This window comes from Nicotiana tomentosiformis, chromosome 9, assembly GCF_000390325.3.
Source record: "Nicotiana tomentosiformis chromosome 9, ASM39032v3, whole genome shotgun sequence".
NCBI lineage: Eukaryota > Viridiplantae > Streptophyta > Magnoliopsida > Solanales > Solanaceae > Nicotiana > Nicotiana tomentosiformis.
The window spans coordinates 95,808,677-95,828,494 of NC_090820.1; the positions used below are offsets into that span (position 1 = coordinate 95,808,677).

At 37.7% G+C, this 19,818-nt stretch overlaps 2 protein-coding genes across 2 annotated transcripts; both read left to right on the forward strand.

The window, feature by feature from the left end:
• Positions 1-633: 633 nt before the first annotated feature.
• LOC138899227 (uncharacterized) lies at positions 634-3,353 on the forward strand. Its single transcript, XM_070185368.1, has 4 exons — positions 634-1,301; positions 1,586-1,767; positions 1,819-2,210; positions 2,934-3,353. The coding sequence occupies exons 1-4, from the start codon at positions 634-636 to the stop codon at positions 3,351-3,353; spliced, it is 1,662 nt and encodes a 553-aa protein (XP_070041469.1).
• A 216-nt stretch (positions 3,354-3,569) lies between these two features.
• Positions 3,570-4,375, forward strand: LOC138899228 (uncharacterized). Its single transcript, XM_070185369.1, has 2 exons — positions 3,570-3,818; positions 4,037-4,375. The coding sequence occupies exons 1-2, from the start codon at positions 3,570-3,572 to the stop codon at positions 4,373-4,375; spliced, it is 588 nt and encodes a 195-aa protein (XP_070041470.1).
• The last annotated feature ends 15,443 nt before the right edge of the window (positions 4,376-19,818 follow it).

Below are 19,818 nucleotides of genomic sequence, written 5' to 3' on the forward strand. Positions count from 1 at the left end.
TTTCAGATATTTATTATTATTTTGCATTGTTAGGCTTACCTAGTTTTATAGACTAGGTGCCATCACGACATCCTAAGGAGGAAATTTGGGGTCGTGACAAAGGAGATGGAATCCGGTTAAGCACTTAAAGAAAGAAAAAGTGGAGGTGCACTACTCTCAAAAGCCACGAAATCCAATGACCTTGGAGGAGTTTTTATCAAGTTGATTCCGCATGAAGATTTTCCATGGGGGTATCGATGCCTCTTGTTGCCATGCTGAAGAAGGGAAAGAAAAGAGTGATGACCTACCATTGGCACCATTTTCAGAAAAGCCCATCGAGTCCACTCCTCAAGAACTTAATGCTTGTGAGGAAAAAGTCACGTTCACAAATGATGATCTTCTGCTAGGTGATACTCTTCATAACCGCCCATTGTACCTTGTTGACTATATGCATGATGAAAGGGTAAATCAAAATTTGGTTGATAGAGGATCCTCAATGAACATTTTGCCAATTCGCACTGTGAAAGAACTTGGTATTCCCATGAACGAACTCTCAGAAAGTCATGTGATGATCCAAGGATTCAACCAAGGGGGGCAAAGAGCCATAGGCGCGATCAGGTTGGAAATCATCATTGAAGATATGTAATCAAGTGCATGGCTGCATGTGATCGATACAAAGACTTCATACAACGTCTTTCTCGGAAGCCTTGGATACCTGAGAATAAAGTGGTTCCATCTACCTACCATCAATGTTTGAAGTACTACGAGGATGGAGTCGAAAAGAAGATAGTTGCTGATGATGAGCCATTCACCGAGACTGAGTCACACTTTGCCGATGCAAAGTTTTATTTGAAGAACCGCATTGTGAAGGAGCTAAAAGCTGATGATGGCATGAAAAGTAAGAATGACGAGCCCACAACTAAAAGAGCTGAGGTGATTGCTGGTAGAGCCAAAGCTGTTACTGAAGAGGTACAACCCAATGCGAATAAATCTCATAGAGGGGATATTGCGTCTTATGGCAAGAAAGTAAGTCTTGCACTCCAATATGTCCCTAAAAGAAAGAAAGATGTAGGTGAATCATCTAATATCCAAACTAACATGCTAAAGGAGTTAACTCTTCCAGTAAAACGAATTGAGGCAGTAAAGTTGTCCTCAAATCCACTTGCAGGGTTTGTAGCCCAAAACCTTTTGCAGAATGTGGCACTCCCTACAAAGCGAACAGATGAAGGTTTTGATCCTAATGCTTACAGGCTATTTGCAAAAGCTAAATACAATCCCAATGAGACGTCAAAGTTAGTAAAGATCCCATCAGAAGATGCGAGGTAACCGCGTGAAGGTTTGGGATACAAGTAACCGTCACCAATGCGCATCTCCATAAGAAGGGCGAGCATCAATTATATCACTGTAGAAGACGAATCTGCCGCTTCTAACAGGTCTTCTATCTTTGATCACTTGGAAAATCAACTGTGAGAACTTGTGTATTTGAGAGATTGGGTCCATTAAAGAAGGGGAATAAGTTCCAGAGAAATTATCGAAATACAAAAACAACCTCTTTGCCCAAAATTCAGAAGATCTCTAAAGATTTCCAAAGTTTGGTTCCTTCTAGAATGAAGCGACAAACAAAAGTCATGGTTTCGTGTGATGAGGTACTGAATGTGAAGCCATACACTGTGGTCTACACTAAAGAACGTGATGAAGATGAAGTAAGTGTGGGTTCTTCGTATCATGTTACTGCACAAGGCGAGCATGGTGTTTTATCTTTAATGGAGGATGGCGAGAAATTGGACGGTGTTTCACCGTGTTATCACATATTCTTCAATGATGGGGACCCTTAAGAAGATGAATATACGAAAGATGCTCTACCTGAACTTGAAGAAGGAGTGAAGACTGCAGTTGATGCCTTAAAAGAAGTTAACCTTGGCACCGATGATGAACCAAGACCCACCTACCTAAGTGCTTTACTAGAAGTGGATGAAGAAGGCACTTATATTGAGTTACTCAAGGTGTTCAGGGATGTCTTTGCTTGGAGACACAAAGAGATGCCTGGCTTGGACCCGAAAGTAGTAGTCCATCACCTTGCCGTCAAGAATGGTGCTCGCCTTGTTAAACAAGCCCAAAGGCACTTTAGGCCAGACTTGGTTCCCTTTATTGAAACCGAAGTTAACAAACTAATCGAAGCTGGATTTATTCATGAAGTTAAATACTCAACATGGGTTTCAAGTATTGTCCCTGTAAGAAAGAAGAATGGCCAGATTTGAGTGTGCGTCGACTTCAGGGATCTCAACAATGCGTGATCCAAAGATGAATTTCCACTTCCTATTCTAGAGCTGATGATCGATGCTACTACCGGGTATGAGGCAATGTCATTTATGGATGGTTCGTTAGGCTATAAACAAATTCGCATGGCACCAAAAGATGAAGAGCTTACTGCATTCCGCACCCCCAAGAGTATTTATTGCTACAGGGTAATGTCTTTTGGCTTGAATAACGCTGGTGCTACTTATCAAAGGGCTATGTAGAATAATTTTGACGACCTCCTCCACAAAAATGTCGAATGCTATGTGGATGATTTGGTGGTAAAATCAAGAAAGAAGGGCGACCACTTGAAAGACTTGAGAATGGTGTTTGAGTTGCTCCAGAGGTACCAACTTAGGATGAATCCATTGAAATGCGCCTTTGGAGTTACTTCCGGAAAGTTTCTTGGTTTCATTGTCCAACATCGAGGGATTGAAATAGATCAAGCCAAAGTAGATGCAATCTTGAAAATGCCTGAGCCTCGGGATATTCACGAATTGAAAAGTCTGCAAGGAAAGTTATCATACCTTAGGAGATTCATCTCACACCTAGCTGGGAGGTGCCAACCATTCAGTCGCCTTATGAAGAAAGGTGTCCCTTTCAAATGGGACCAAGCGTGTAGCAATGCCTTTAAGAGCATTAAATCCTACTTGATGAAGCCTCCAGTTTTAGCATCCCCTATACTTGGAAAACCGCTGATACTATATATTTCAGCACAAGAAAGGTCTGTTGGAGCGTTGTTGGCCCAAAAAAATAGTGAGGGGAAAGAAAACTCTCTTTACTACTTGAGCAGGATAATGACACCAAACAAGCTGAATTATTTGCCAATTGAAAAGTTGTGTTTGGCGCTAGTCTTCTCAATTCAAAAATTAAAGCACTACTTTCAAGCTCATGTTGTTCGTCTTGTTTCTAAAGCAAATCCCATCAAGTTCGTGATGTCAAAACCTGTTCTTAGTGATCGACTAGTGATATGGTATCTCCAATTTCAACAATTCGAGATTTTGTATATCCCTCAAAAAGCTGTAAAAGGACAAACATTGGCAGACTTCTTGGCAGATCACCCTATACTTGATGATTAGGAGATAACTTACGAACTACCTGATGAGGATGCAATGATCATTGAAGTTCAACCTCTATGGAAGATGTACTTTGATGGTGCTGCACATCGCAGAGGAGCTGGTGCTGGTGTAGTATTTGTCACTTCTCAAGGCGAAGTTCTGCCCTACTCTTTTACGTTGACGCTACTCTGCTCTAACAACGTTACTGAGTATCAAGCACTAATACTTGGGCTTGAAATGGCTGTTGAAATGAAGCAGTTGCAATTGCAAGTCTTTGGTGACTCTCAGTTGGTGATCAACCAGTTTTTAGGTAGTTACGAAGTCAAGAAACCTGAACTATGCCCATATCATGATTATGCTAAAACATTAATGGGATGGGTCGGTGACGTGACTATTCAACATGTGCCAAGGAAAGAAAATAAGAAGGTTGATGTTTTAGCTGCCCTAGCTTCATCATTAACCTTGCATGATCAAGCACAAGTTACTGTATGCCAAAAATAGGTAGTACCGTCGTAAAATGAGGTTGGAGGTGAAGGAAATGAACTCAAGCATCTTGTCACTGTTTCTGAAGTTGAGAAAGAAGAATGGCGACAACCCATTATCGACTACTTATGCTATGGGATACTTCTAGAAAATCCGAGGAGAAGGACTGAAATCCGTCGTCGTGCACCTTCCTTGCTTTACTACAAAGATACTCTATACAGAAGGTCATTCGAGGGAGTACTCTTGCGATGCTTAGGGGAAGAAAAAGCACTCTAAGCTTTGCAAGAGGCACATTCTGGGGTATGTGGGTCACACCAGTCTGGACCAAAGCTCCACTTCCATATAAAAAGGATGGGATATTATTGGCCGACGATGGTAAAAGATTCCTTGGACTACGCTCGAAGATGCAAGGCTTGTCAATTCCATACGATTTTATTCATCAACCTCCTGAAGTGTTGCACCCGGCTATGGCATCCTGGCCATTTGACGCTTGGGGATTGGATGTTGTTGGACCACTACCAAAGTCCTCTAGTGGGCCTATACATCTTGGATGTAACTGACTACTTCTCAAAATGGGTTGAAGTTGTTGCTCTTAAGGAGATAAAGAAGGAAAATGTTGCAAGTTTCATCCGAGTAAACATAATCTATCGCTTTGGCATTCCTTGTTACATAATAACGGATAATGGAAAGCCATTCGATAATAGGTTGATGAACAAGATTTGTGATCTCTTTGGCTTCAAGCAATGTAACTCTTCGATGTACAATGCTGCCGCCAATGGTCTAGCTGAGACATTCAACAAAAATCTATGCAACTTATTAAACAAAGTCATCTCCAAATCCAAACGAGATTGGAATGACCGTATGGAAGAAATTCTATGGGCATATAGGACGACTCACCGTACGCCAACACAAGCGACTCCTTATTCGCTCGTTTATGGAATTGAACCTGTCTTTCCACTCGAGCGTCAAATACCTTTATTATGATTAACTATTCAAGAAGGCATCGCTGATGAAGAAAATGCTCGACTTCGATTAGCATAGTTGGAGGCTCTTGGTGAGAAAAGGTTGGAAGATCAACAGAGTCTTGAATGTTATCAAGCTCGATTGTCTCGCGCCTTCAATAAAAGAGTTCGCCCAAGATCCTTTCAAGTAGCAGATCAAGTCCTTGCCATAATAAGAACCATTATTACTTCCCATAAACCTGTAGGGAAGTTCACTTCAAAATGGGATGGGCCATATGTCGTGCAAGAAGCTTATTCAAGTGGGGCTTACAAGCTAGTTGATGCAGATGGCATGAGAATTGGCCCTATCAATGGCAAGTTTTTGAAGAAGTATTATACTTGAAGGTGCAATGCTCCTTGACGCATGAGCCTAAACTGCATATTCCTACACTCCTGGACCGCATGAGTCTAAACTGTGTATGACCCACCACCAAAACAAAAAGAGTCCGCTAGGTTGAAAACCTCGAAAGGGGCGGCCTAGACAAAAGTTAGGACATAAAAAAATCAACCATTATGAACTACGGTATGACTTGATCCTCTTCACCGAGGTACGTAGGCAGCTTAGAGTTTCATTATGAGTTCATTCACATAAGTTCAAAAGATACATAATCCCCCAATCATTGTCTAAATGAAGTACGATGAAATGTAATCCATTCAATCGATACTTGAAAATCGAGTTGCGATACCATTCTTCTGTTAAACTTTGGATCCCATTTGATTTAAAGGGGGCAAGCCTCTGTGGTAAATTGATATCTTCAATGGAATGATTTTAGTATTTTAAGAGGCTACAAAGTATTTACATTGAAGTATGTGGATTCGCTATGTCTTCATGTTCATATGACCTTCAAGTTTGTTGGTCTTCATATCCGCTCTATGCCCTAAGAAAAAAGGGAAGAGAAGAGAGGCATCAAAAGGGAACACAAGTATAAGAAGAAAGGTTACTTGGCACAACGTTTCAAATTCAGTGATACTTGGACCCAAGATATTTTATGAGAATGGATATCTTGAATTTCTATTGATATCAAGAAAATTGTCTTGTGATTCCAAGGCTTCCATACCAAAACATAAATATTTTGGCGAAGTCGCACCAATTCGAAACTGTCGGTATATCAAAATCTGATGTTGATTTTGAAATATTATCTAAAACTTTCCTTAAGGTATTAAATTCTACATTTTGGATATATTTTATATTTTGAAGTCTTGTTTTCAAGAAATCAAACGGTTCATGATTTCAACGCTCCTACATCAAGATATCGGAGTTTTGGTGAAGTCGCACAACTTTGAAATCGTCAGCATGTCGGAATTTTAAGTTGACTTCGATATATTATCTGAAATTTTATTTAAGGTATTAAATCTCAATTTTTGGACATGTTTTATTTTTTGAAGTCTAGTTTCCAAGAAATCAAACGGTCATAATTTTGACGTTTCTACGCCAAGATATGAATTCTTTAGTGATACTGCGCAAATCTAAAATTTTTAATGTGGTGGAATCTAAAGTTGGTTTCAAAATATTACTTGCGGCGATTCTGAAGGTGTTTGATTTCGAATTTTGGATATGTCTTATATTTTAAAGTTTAGTTTCTAAAAAATCAAATGGCTCATATTTTTGATGTTCTCACATTGAGATATATATATATCCTACCACAAAAGGTTTAAAGATGATGAACAATATTATCCTCAAAGAAAAGGGAGGATGTACCTCCAAATACAAAGAACTTTGAGACATGAACGCCAACGACGTTTAAAAGAAAGCCAAGCTCTATCATGGGGACATCAATATATTATGATAAGCAAATAACTATTGATAGTGAACCGCAAAAAAAGGGGGGAAGATTGATGAAAATGCGTGATATAAAGTAAAATGGAGAGAGTTTTTATTTCTAAGAATAGCCGCTAGTTAATCAAATGCCAAAAAAGGGAGGCAAATAAAATAATCTATATAGACTAATCTAAACACAAATTATAATTGACCAAGTCTTTAAGGGTTGCCTCTAGGTATTGTTTCTTCATCTCCACGTCGGTCAAGTCATCAGCAGTTGCCAAAAGAATATCAGAACATCTACGGTACTCCTCTTCAGTAGATGAGACTCTAGATTCAATCTCTTCAACCTCTTTCTTTGCAACACCTCGAAGGGCTCTTAACTGTTTCACCTTCTCCTTGGCCTCTTTGAGAGACTGAATAGTGACAGACAATTTCTCGACCTTCTCCCATTTCTCAATCAAGACAAGATCAAGATGTTCCTTGGCATTTAAAAATGACTCTGATTTTTCAACATCCACAACCTTGTCAGAAAGCGTTGATTGTTCCTTGTCAAGCTCAAAGAAAGACGTCAATAGGTTTTTTAGAGGGGAAATATCCACACCCTTTCACTCCATCTCCTCGAGAATCACTTGGATCTCGAATTGAAAAGAAGAAGCATTGACTGCGGTAAGGTCATTGAGTTTGGCATGAATTTTAGCCCAGGCGTTCAAAATGAAATCCTTGTGAAGAGTCAAGACAACCTTTCTTCCATCAAAGATAGACATCGTTGGTGAAAATTAGGCCCCGATTTCAATCCAAGACTAGGAATGGAAGTCGCTTCTAGGTCTGACTTTGGTATTGGGAGTGATTTCCTCGAGTATGGATCTGCCACGGATTCACTACTATCTTGTGGCTTGCTTTGGTATGTCGCTATTGAAATGTGAACACCATTTAGCTGCATAGAAAAGGAGATACGATCAGATAAAATTACTTGGATATTATAAAATAATATGAAAGTTTTAATCGTTACCTCTTCGATAGCCTTCAAAGTCCTTGAAGCACTGCCGATGCTGTTAGTAATCTCGACTACACCCAAATTAGCATCTCTTTGTTTGTTTGAATATGGCTTCACTCGCTTGAAGTTTTGATCTTCATGACTACTATCACTCTCGTTTTGGGGCGGCGTTTGTTGGAGGTAGGAACAATGGTGCCTAATGGAAAGGAACCTACATTGGCTTGATAAGCATGAACAAGTCCTTTCTTCTTTTGAACTTCTTTATATGGAGGTCCCATGAAGTCGCATGGTACAACCACTTTAGATTTTAAAGTAGGAGGCTTGTCCTCCCTGTTATGATCTTGAGGCGTGATCTCTAAAAGCGTAGCAGTAACTAGCCTAGCGGTATTCACCAAAGATTGCAAGTGATTTTCAAGGAAGTTCCCACGCACTCTTTCCCACTAAGACTTATAATCGGACGAGACATATTTCTTCATCTTGGACATAATAGGGAAAATGTGGCCTTTGACCTACTTTTAGACAAAACACAAATTCGTAAAAGTTCCAATACTTTGTCTAAAGAGAAATCATGAAAATCTTGATCCAAGAAAACGGGGATGTCTTGATAAAAATCGAATTGTCGACTGAAGCGATGAGGGATATAAGGCTCCACGATGAAGGTCGATCCATTTCTGAAAGGAAGGTAATTCGAGCAAATACTCATAAAATAATTTGACTCGGACTCTTCCTCATTTCCATCATCACGATAATAATATGGTTGAGAATTACTTGGCATTGTGGAAGTCCATGCGACACTTTCTCCTCTAAGAATACGTTTTCTCGCGTCTTCATTCCCAAAGTATCTCGTTGTTCCCTCACCTGAGTATATGGCCATCAGAGGAGTAGCCGTCCTATTTGTTTTAGAGAAAAATAAGTCTTAAAGTAACATGCCAACCAACCATACACATCATGAATTGGGAAGTAAACTCTAGAAGGAAAGAGTGGTGAGCCATTTGAAATTGTGTTTAATCCCCTGTAAATGCTAGCTAAGACTGGAACGACGAGGTTAATTCTTTGCCCACACACTAGAAGGCCTGCAATCTTGAAAGTCTCAGGCCGAATAAAGTCTCCTTCTTTTGTAGGGAGTACAAAGACACATAACCAGCATGATAAAAAACAGCCAAGTATACTTCGTCTTTCTTGTCACTTCCAACTCCAAGTTTAACAAATAGTGCATCTTCAACTTCCGACCAATTGACCATTTTACCTATGGCTCCAGTAGGGCTGTGTGTTGATTTGGGACGAGCTGACTTCTTTTCTTTTCTCGCTGGAGGTTGTTCATACTTTACAACCTTTTGCTCCAAAACGCGATTCATCGTCTTACATGGATGTTATAATTTTTAGCATTTCCCTCTCGGAGTTGATGATATGCATCAAACAATTGCTGACAGGCTTGTGGAAGGAACATTTTATCCTTGTCGTAAGCACCTTTCTCGAGTATTTGGAATAACTTTCTCATAAGGAGACCCTATTAAAGGCAGACTCCCAATAGTACACAAATCCCAAATGGATATGGATAACTCTCCAACTGAGGTAAGCAACGTGTTTGTAAGAGGAGACCAAGCCTCATAAAAGGCTTGCATGATACTTGTAGAATGATCATAAGTAAACAATGAGGCATAGACAACATTATAAATATTGGTGTCTCTCAATGCTCGATGGTTCCTACTAAGAATATCTTCGGTCCACTCCCAATAGTCGGGGATATAATGAAATTCGCCACCAAAATCTAAGGAATCACTCCAGTATACTTCTCCTTTGAGGATTCGTCATCCTAAGCATGTGAGGGAACTTGTCACATTTTTAACTTTGTGATTATAGGAACGAAGAGTCCATGTCTTGAATTTACGTTTGGCGTTTTCAAAGGTCCAATCTACCAAACGAAATAGATTTTGCAAGGATGGTCACGAAGTTGCATATAAGCCGGTCAGTGGTGTATCAACTAGTAATCTGGTTTCCGTTTTACTATCCTTGTGCTATGAAATTATAAGATACTTGGACGTGGAGGAAGAGGATGCTGATTCTCTAAAGTAAACCATGTTCAAGCTGCATAAATTGTTAGTACCTAAGTAAAAAAGGAAGAGTAACAATCGCAATCTTGAAAGAGAGCATGGATAATTAAAAAAAAGGGATGTCTGTGTCGGACTTTTTCTAAAGGTTTTCATTGCGATTTTTAAAGGTGTTCGTCTCGAACTTTTAAAGGCATTCGAATTTTTTAAGTTTTCATTATGAACTTCTAAAGGTGTTCGTCTCGAACTTTTAAAGGAATTCGGATTTTTAAGGTTTTCGTTCCGAACTTTTAAAAGGCGTATGTTTCGAACATTTAAAGGTGCTCGTATTGAAATTTTAAAGGTCTTCACTTCGACCTTTTAAAGGTCTTTACCGCGAACTTTTAAAGGTCTTCGTTGTGAACTTTTAGAGATCTCAACCACGAACCTTTAAAGGTCTACACCACGAACTTTTAAAGGTCTCCACCGCGAATTTTTAACGGTCTTCACTGCGAACTTTTAAAGGTCTTGGCCACAAGCTTTTAATTGTGTTTGGCCAATTTTTTCAAAAAGTATTTTTAAGCGTCAAAATACGAAAAAGGACAGTAATTGTTAAATTTACAATTAGTTACTATTTTAAAGAGATAATAAGTTTTATTTTTATTTACTTAGAATATAAAGCATAAAGAAAAATATATATTAAAATTTTAATCAATATAAGATATAATTATCTAAACAAATAATATTAGTTATCCTCTTACTTATTGTTTATATGATAATTTAAATATATCTAAATATAATTATTCAGCATAAATTTAAAATCTGCTTCATTAATCCTATATAACAAAACACATTTATTTATAGTGGAGATACTTAGGAGACTGAGAACAAACATATAATAGAAATAAAATAAATAAATAAAGGAATGGTAGAAATAAAAAAGGAAAGGAAAAAAAGTTAAATTAATGAATGATAATTTATAAAATATAAATTTATAGTAATGATACTTTTGTCTTAAAACAATTAATTTTCTGCTTTTACTTCTATTTGTTGGAAGAAGCTAGGCCAAGCATGCTCAATTTTCACCAAAATTATTTTTTTGCAAAACACTTTTAAATAAAACACTTTTCTAAATAAGCTCAATTTAGAAGCTTGACTAAACATGCCATAACAAATATGCACTTTTTTTATAAATATGCACTTTCTTTATTTTTGTTTGTTTCCTTCTTTTTCCAAGTAGAGGGGCATGGGCGGATGCAATTTAGAAATATCGGATTTATCTAAATCTAATACTTTTAACAAGAGATATAATTTTATTGAATTAACTTTAAAATATAATAAATTCATATCCAAAAAAAAAGTAAAAGTTGAACTCATAATCCACCGAATCATTTGCAGTGTGCTGTCGCAGTGGGAAGATCTCAATCCTTTTCTTTTGCACTTCAATCCAAACAAGGTGGCGGTGCAGTGTACACTGTCCTATTCAGTCTGGGATTTTTTCTTTGATTCCTTGGTTGAGTGTTACGGATAATATGATATTACGATTAATTATCAGACAGGCCTTGCTCCCCAACACCTAAGTTGACTAGAAGTCACGCTGTTATGGACTTACTTCCTTCATCTTAATTCCTGTTACCTTATTTCTTTTTAAGCATGTTTCAAAATTACGATTTAATTTTTTTTTAAACTTAAACTTTTTATTTTATCCTTAATAACAAGTCTTTTAAAGTCACACAAATACTAAAACATGATTAAATAACACATGTTTCAAAAGTCTTCAATCACACAAATATTTTAACATGTTTATGACTACAAGATTCAAATGTCGCCACTTATTTCTTAAGCTTATCTCCAGTTAAATAGTTTTAAAAAAAACCAAAAAGAAGGGGTATCACGTTATTTTTATGTCACGATCCAAAATTTCACATGTCGTGATGACGCCTATCCCAATACTAGGTAAGCCAACAATCTCAATAAACCACCATATCTTTTAAGTTTGAAAAATAATAATTAAATTCAGCGAAAAAAATCTCACAAATACAGATATAAACACTCCCAAAACCCGGTGTCACTGAGTACTTGAGCATCTAAATGAAATGATAATAAAGTTTGACTGATAAAATACTATCTGAAAGTATAGAACAATACAATAACTGAAAGAATGAGAGTCAAGGTTAGCGGTACCTTGATAGTCTCCAACTGATAACACTCTGAGATCTAACAGTCGCCGAGTCCGAAAGCACCTGGATTTGCACACGAGGTGCAAAGTGTAGTATGAGTACAACCAACTCAATAAGTAACAAAATTAACCTCTGGGCTGAAAGTAGTTACGAGCTCCGCAGGTACAATTCAATACATAAATAATGGCACAGAAATGAAGGCATGCTTTCAAGTTCAACAGTTAAATTCAGTATAAGCAAAAATAGATCAATATTGCATAATATGAGGAATATGATATCTTAGTGGTAAGACCTCATGTACTATTGGTCACAAATCATTCGGTCACTCGGTACTGTTTATGGCCAATCCAGCCCAGGGATATTCCATCCCGTATATATATATATATATATATATATATATATATATATATATATATATATATATATATATATATATATATATATAGACACACACACACACACACACATTGACTAACAGTCAGTCACTCAGTACAATATAAGTACAATCCAGCCCTGAGAAATTCATTCCCAAATGTAAATGATACGGACAAGATATATGTCCAGGAAAATTCATCACAATATAAACAAGTAAGGCAAGTCCATGCCCTGGGAAGTCATCTCGAATATATAATCATTTACGCTCACTGGGGGTGTGTACAGACTCCGGAGGGGCTCCTTCAGCCCAAGCGTGATATAAAGCCGATATGGCCTACTGCAGGCGGACAGTGTCGATCCGTATAATAATAAAGCCTATAATACCTGCTGCAGGTGGGTAGCCCCGATCCATATAATAATAATAATAATATATATATAAAGCCAATGTGGCCTGCTACGGCGCGCAGTTCGATCCCATAAATATCCTCTCAATTGATGAATATGATTGAGTGTAAAATGTACTTTTTTAAAATAATTAATTCAACAGCAACATGACCCCATGGGTCCCAAAATATCGGCACGTAGCCTAAAAATGATCTTTAATAAGAGCCTCAGCACAATTTCTCTAACACGTGGAACATGTTCAGATAATAACATGATTCTTTAATTTTACAATTTCACAGGATTTATTCAAGTTACAATTTATATGGTGCACGTCCACACGCTCTTCAACTATCGTGTGCGTCACCTCCAAACAATTTATATAACACAAATCTGAGGATTCATACCCTCAAAACCAAGTTTAGAAGTGTTACTTACCTCAAACCATATAATTTCCTACTCTGTAATGCCTTTGCCTCGCGTATCGGCATTCGAACGCCTCGAATCTAGTCATAAATAAGTCTATTCAGTCAAAATAAATTATAGAAATTAATTTCATGTGAAAATACAGCTTTCCCATAAAAATCCGAAATTTCACCCAAAACTTATCTGTGGGGCCCACGTTTCGGAACCCGACAAAAATTACAAAATTCGAAAGCCAATTCAACCATGAGTCTAACCAAACCTATTTTACCAAATTCCGACATCAACCTGACCTTCAAATACTCAAATCTTATTTTCAAATTCCTAGGTCCAAAATCCCCGATTTACATCTCAAAAGCATGAAATCTAGTCGGATTATTTGATGATAATTCAATATTATATAGTAGAAATGATCACAAGTGACTTACCTCAAGATTTCCCGTGATTTCTTGCTAAAACATCGCCCCAAGTTGTGTTCTTTCGTCCCAAAATGTTGAAATGAGCTAAAAGAAAATAGAACTGCTCAATAAAAATACTATTCTGGTAGCTAAAAGCCCAATTCCCGTAGCTAAAAGTGCTAAATCTGGTCCCTAAAGGTGCGCACCAGAACCTGTTGCACCAGCAATATTTATTTTAACTAAAAAGGCTCTAACTCCATCATACAAACTCGGAATTCGACGATTCTTGTTCCTATGAGTCACAAATAATAATATGAACCTAGTCCTTCAATTGAACCTCAATTCAGAGCTCATTTGTTTAATGCGATACCAATTTCGCTCGTTAAACAATTAACTCATGTTTCGCGCTAAAAACCCAATCACGACTTGATTAAATTAGACCAAGTTTTTCATATAATTTTTATAATTCATTATCAAACTCCCGAAAGTCTCAAAATTGAATTTCAATCTCTAGAACTAAAAATGGACTTTTGGATCATTACATGCTTATGCTGAAAATATCAAACTCTTCCGTAACAGCCTGTAGTGTACCAACCATAACTTCTTGTACCTAACTCCAACTGCCAAACGATTTAATTTCTGAAAACTAGATATAATGGGATAAAAAATTTAATTTTGGATCATCGCCGAATTACTTATAGATTACGAGATATAAGCTTCCAAAGTCAGTCATGTGTAACAGAAATTTCTGCGATGCACACTGCTGTAGCAAAAACACCAGCAGTTAAAAATGGCCTAGAAATGGTCCGAAACCACTCCGAAACTCACTCGAACCCCTCGGGACCCCGTTCGAACATACCAACCAGTCTCAAAATATATTACGGACTTAGTCGATGCCTCAAATCACATCAAACAATACTAAAACCATGAATCGCACCCCAATTCAAGCCTAATGAAATTAAGAAATTCCAAATTCTACATATGATGCCGAAACCTATCAAATCAACTCTAATTGACCTCAAATTTTACACACAAGTCACAAATGATATAACAGAGTTGTTCCAATTTCCAGTATCAGATTTCGATCCCGATATCAAAAATTCAGCTCCCCGGTTAAACTTCCAAACTTAAATTTTTTATTTTTGCCATTTCAAGCCTAATTTAGCTACGGACTTCAAAATAAATATTCGGACACACTCCTAAGTCCGAAATCACCACACAAAGCTATTGGAACCATCATAATTCTATTCCGATGTCGTTTACACATAATTCACCATTCGGTCAATTATTTCAACTTAAGCTTCCAAAACAAGAATTGTTTTTTCAATTAAATCCCGAATCATCTGAAAACCAAATTTGACCACTCTCGCAAGTCATAATACACATTTCAAAGTTGTTCGAGACCTTAAGCCACCGAACGGAATGCTAATTCTCAAAATAACAAGTCGGGTTGTTACATTTTAAGGAGGGGTATCTCTTGATTCCAAACATAAACAATATGATAAAGTAACATATCTTGTTTGGTCCTCATGAAAGCATATATACCAATTAATATGATAAAGTTAATTTGTTGTATTTTATAAGTTTACACTGATTCACGTATAGACATAGTTATGCTATTGGAACCCAGCAGGTTCCTTTCTTGAAAATGACACGTGCATGGAGGAGCCCTGCAACTTTAAACCATTTAGAAGTTGTAGGCCTCACTTTCCTTTTTGGTACAACTGTCTCTGCCTTTTAGTGGCTGAAGCTTGAAAGAGACCCATTTTCTGAGTCCGGAGCCAAATTGTTACAAAATTGGATTCAAAATACCAAAATAAGTGAAAAAAACTTGATAATATTTATATATAGCGCATTTAATTTAATGTGCTATACCTTAATGATCAGTTTCTTCGTTAAGGTATAGCGCATGAAATACATGCGCTATGCCTGTTATTTACTGATCCATAATAATTGACGTGTATAGTGCATGTATTACATGCGCTATATGTACAACACATATAATACATGTGTTATACACATCAATTGCCATCCCCCGCACTAAATATTTGCTTACTTAAGGTCCAACATTCATCTTCAAAAATCATTTTGAAAAATTCATTCTTCACCATCCTTTGTATCACTTCATATTTATCAATATTTTCTAATTTCTGCTAGAATGTCTAAAGAGCAAAAAATTAGGGTTGCATTATATTGGGGGAGGGGGGGGAGGGGGAGGTTGTTTCACGACCCAAAATACTACCGCAGGCGTCGTGATGACACTTAGTCTCTAAGACTAAGTAAACCGATTACAATTACATTTCGAACTTTTTTTTTTAAACATATAATTTAATACAAGTGTCGAAACCAAAAGCGAAAACAAATATAAAAACCTCCTAAGACTGATAATACTGAGTCACTGTAATGACCAGGCCGGTCGTTTTGAGTATTACAACCCCGCTTCCCCATTTACTACTTAAATTGTACTTTACAATTGTTGTGTGACTTGCCGGGATAATTGGTTCGGGTCCGGTGAGGTTTTGGAATGAATTGGAACACTTAGTTTTAAGGTTTAAAGCTTAAGTTAAAATAGTGACCGGATGTCGACTTATATGTAAACGACCCCGAAATGAAGTTTTGATGATTTCAATAGCTCCGTATAGTAATTTTGGACTTAGGAGCGTGTCCGAAAAATATTTTGGAAGTACGTAGTGGAATTTGGCTTGAAATGCCGAAAGTTAAATTTTTGGGAAGTTTGACTGGGGGGTTGACTTTTTGATATCGGGGTAGGAATCCGATTATGAAAATTTAAATAGGTCCATAATGTGAAATGTGACTTGTGTGCAAAAATTTGAGGTCAATCGGACGTATTTGATAGGTTTCGGCGTCGTTTGGTAGAATTTGGAAATTTAGAAATTTATTTGGCTTGAATCCGTATGTAGTTTGTATTTTTGAGATTGTTAGGTATGATTTGAGGCCTCGAGTAGGTCCGTGTTATGTTATGAAACTTGTTGGTATGTTCGCACGGGGACCCGAGGGCCTCGGGTGAGTTTCAGATGGTTAACATATTGATATTTTGAATTTGGAAGACTGCTGGAACTGAAGCCTTCTGGTGTAATCTTACATGCGAAAAAGTGGTCGCAGGTGCGAGCTCGCAAGTGCGAGCAGGGGAGCGCTGAAGCGAGGCGCGCAGGTGCAGAATCGCACCTGCGCGAGAAGGAGCGCAGATGCGGGCAGAGAGTTGTGAGGCATTGGTCGCAGGTGCGAGGCAAATTCCACACCTGTGTGAGCGCAGATGCGGACAGAAGCGCGCTGAAGCAGAAATTGGGCAGGCGAGTGGAGTCCGCAAATACGATGTTTTTCTCGCACAAGCGGATGCGCAGGTGCACAAATCTTTTCTATAGATGCGGAAATCGACTGGGCAGAACCTTAAAATTCAAGGTTCAACATTTTCACCCATTTTCGGATTTTGGAGTTCGGGTTGGGCGATTTTGGAGAGGAAATTTTTCACACAACTTGGGGTAAGTGTTCTTAACTCCGTTGTGATTATATAATATTCATTTTTGGTGTAAGATATTGAATCTTCAAGAGAAATAGAAGGAAATTTCTATAATGTCACAAAATAAATTTTTCAAGTTTGAATAACGATTTGGAGTCAGATTTGAGTGAAACTAGTATGGTTGAACTTGTAATTGGATGGGTTATCGTATTTTGTGAGTTTCGTCAGATTTCAAGACGTGGGCCCCACGAATGATGTTTGGGGCCTAATTTCGGATTTTTGGAAAATATTAGTATTTTGATAAGAAATTTAATTCCTATAATTTGTGTGGACTGAATCAAATTAATTATGGTAGATTCGAACCATTCAGGAGTTGATACGCGGATAATAGGATTTCTGGAGCATTACTTAGCTTGCTCGACATTAGATTTGGCTTGTTCGAGGTAAGTAAATTTCCTAATCTTGGAGTTGAGGGTATGAACCCTGAATATATGTATTTCATAAATTCTTGGAAGGTGACGCACATGCTAGGTGACGGGCGTGTGAGCGTGCACTATAGAAATTGTGACATAATTATTTATGTGGAATTTTGTAGTTAAATGATCTTGGCATTTTTCATACGGTTTTTTGAGTTAAAGAAATTGAGATGAAAAACATATTAAAATCATGTTGAGGCTATGTGCCAGTATTATTGGGACCCACAAAAGTCATATTATTATGAATTATTTATTTTAAATTAAAAATTCATACTCAGTCATATTCATTTCATTTCATTGCATATCATATCTCAGTCTCTGTTGTTATTTATTGATACATCATATCATTATTTTTGGGCTATTCTCATGACATTGTGAGCCCATGAGAGAGAGACCGGAGAGATTGATGACTAAGGGAGGCCAATGGCTTGATTGTGAGGATATTTTTGGGATCGGGCTGCATGCCGCAGCAGGCCATGTTGGCTTTATATATATATATATATATATTATACTACAACATGTGAGTTGGTCGTGCGGGATCTATATATTATACTATTGCACGTGAGTTGGCCGTGCAGATCCAGATATTATTATAGCACGTGAGTTGGCCGTGCGGATACAGTTATTATTATAGCACGTGAGTTGGCCGTGCGGATCCAGATATTATTATAGCACGTGAGTTATCCGTGCAACACGTGAGTTGTCCGTGCAGATCCAGCTATGATATTATAGCACGTGAGTTGTCCGTGCAGCATGTGAGTTGTCTGTGCTTATAACGCTTGAGCTGTGGGAGCCCCTGATGAGTCTCCCAGTGAGCGCAGTCGACTATAAATAGGGATCGGGCTGCACATCACAACAGGTATTGTATAGCGCTGAGTGATTAAGTGTGCTGAGCATAGTGAGAAAGAATACGAGACAGTGATATTGAGTACTCTGAGAGTGTGAGTACATGAGTACAGTTTCTGAGATACATTGCATTGACATGCACACATGACATATATGCATAGAGATGTGTTTTCCGCATGCTGTACGGTATCACATTATTCATGATTTCTCACACATTTTGATAGATGGACATAGTGATGCAATTGTTTTACACGGGTTATCCGGAAGAAAAATGAGATATTTTATTTATTATTGAAAAGATTTTGGAGAAATTTATTATTTTCAAACTATTCATATTATTGGCAACTTCGGCAAAAGATTTGAGTTTTCACTGATGGATTTGAAAGGAAGAACTATTATTTTTGAAATCATGATTTGGCTGAGCATTTTATCTCTGAGTTACTTCTGGTATTATTTGCTTATTGTTGTTATGGACTATTGGATTTGGACCCAAACTTGGTGGAAGCTCGTCATTACTTTCAACCTACGGTTAGGTTTGTTACTTACTCAGTACATGGGGTTGGTTGTACTGATACTACACTTCTGCACATTTCGTACAGATGTTGGTTGCTGTTGTTGTTGTGCTCCATGGTTGCAGGACTTGAAGTTGTACCTGCGTTCCTGTTATAGCTGCCTCTTGTTCAGGGTAGACTTAGATTTATAAAAGCTATGTTTATGTATTATTATGTATTTATTTCATTTCCGTTTTTGTTTACTCTATTCTTAGAAGCTCATGATTTGTACTACCAGTTCTTGGGGAAATGTATTGGTTTTAGATATTTTCTTTTAAATAATTGTCATTGTAATTGAATAGTTGGTAATTGGCTTACCTAACGGGTTGGGTTAAGTGCCATCACGACTAGTTGGATTTTAGGTCGTGACAAGGCAGTATCAGAACTCTAGGTTCATAGGTTCCACAATTCATGAGCAAGTATCTAGTAGAGTCTTGCGGATCGGTATGATAACTACCATACTTATCTTCGAGAGGCTACATGGCATTTAGGATATATATTTTCCATCTTTATTTCCTTATCGTGCGGAATGATTCTGCTCGAATTATAACTCTTTGAATTCCTTCCACGTATTCGTATGCGCATACGAGCACTCGAAAATAGCTGTGCATCACCGGCTTGTGGTTCCTTGGATGAGGTTCGAGGTGAATATTCTTTGTTTTGGTGATGGGCCAGTCTGGAGGACTTGAGGCCATGGTTAGACTACAGCTTAAGCTCGGTAGCTTCAGTTGTAACTTGTATATTTGGACTCATATGTCTAGTAATGTCCCTACGAGTGGAATTTGTGGCTCGATGAGCGGTGAAATGGCTTTGTGATGAGTATGATGTAACTGCAGGATGTGTTAAGACGCTGTGAGTGTGGCGAGAAGTGTTTCCTTGATATGTAGGGGAAGGCCGTTGGGTGCTTGATTTTTGTTTTGATATGACGTATAGTCTTGGGTATGAATATTTTGAAAGATATTTTACATTGTTAAATTTTGGGACAGACTAAATTCTCGAGTCTTGTTAATAAGTTTGGACTTGGAAAGATTTAGTGATTGCGTAGAAATTGTGGCTGCGAAAATACACAACAAGATGCCAATTGAGGCTAGGGAGGTGGGTTATCTCCTGG

Coding starts and splice junctions, on each gene's coding strand:
- LOC138899227 (XM_070185368.1), top strand. CDS start 634: ATGGCTGCATGTGATCGATACAAAGACTTCATACAACGTCTTTCTCGG. Junction 1,768..1,818: donor GGATGGCGAGAAATTGGACG/GTGTTTCACCGT, acceptor ACCCTTAAGAAG/ATGAATATACGAAAGATGCT. Junction 2,211..2,933: donor GGGTTTCAAGTATTGTCCCT/GTAAGAAAGAAG, acceptor TACTTGATGAAG/CCTCCAGTTTTAGCATCCCC.
- LOC138899228 (XM_070185369.1), top strand. CDS start 3,570: ATGGCTGTTGAAATGAAGCAGTTGCAATTGCAAGTCTTTGGTGACTCT. Junction 3,819..4,036: donor ATGATCAAGCACAAGTTACT/GTATGCCAAAAA, acceptor TACTCTATACAG/AAGGTCATTCGAGGGAGTAC.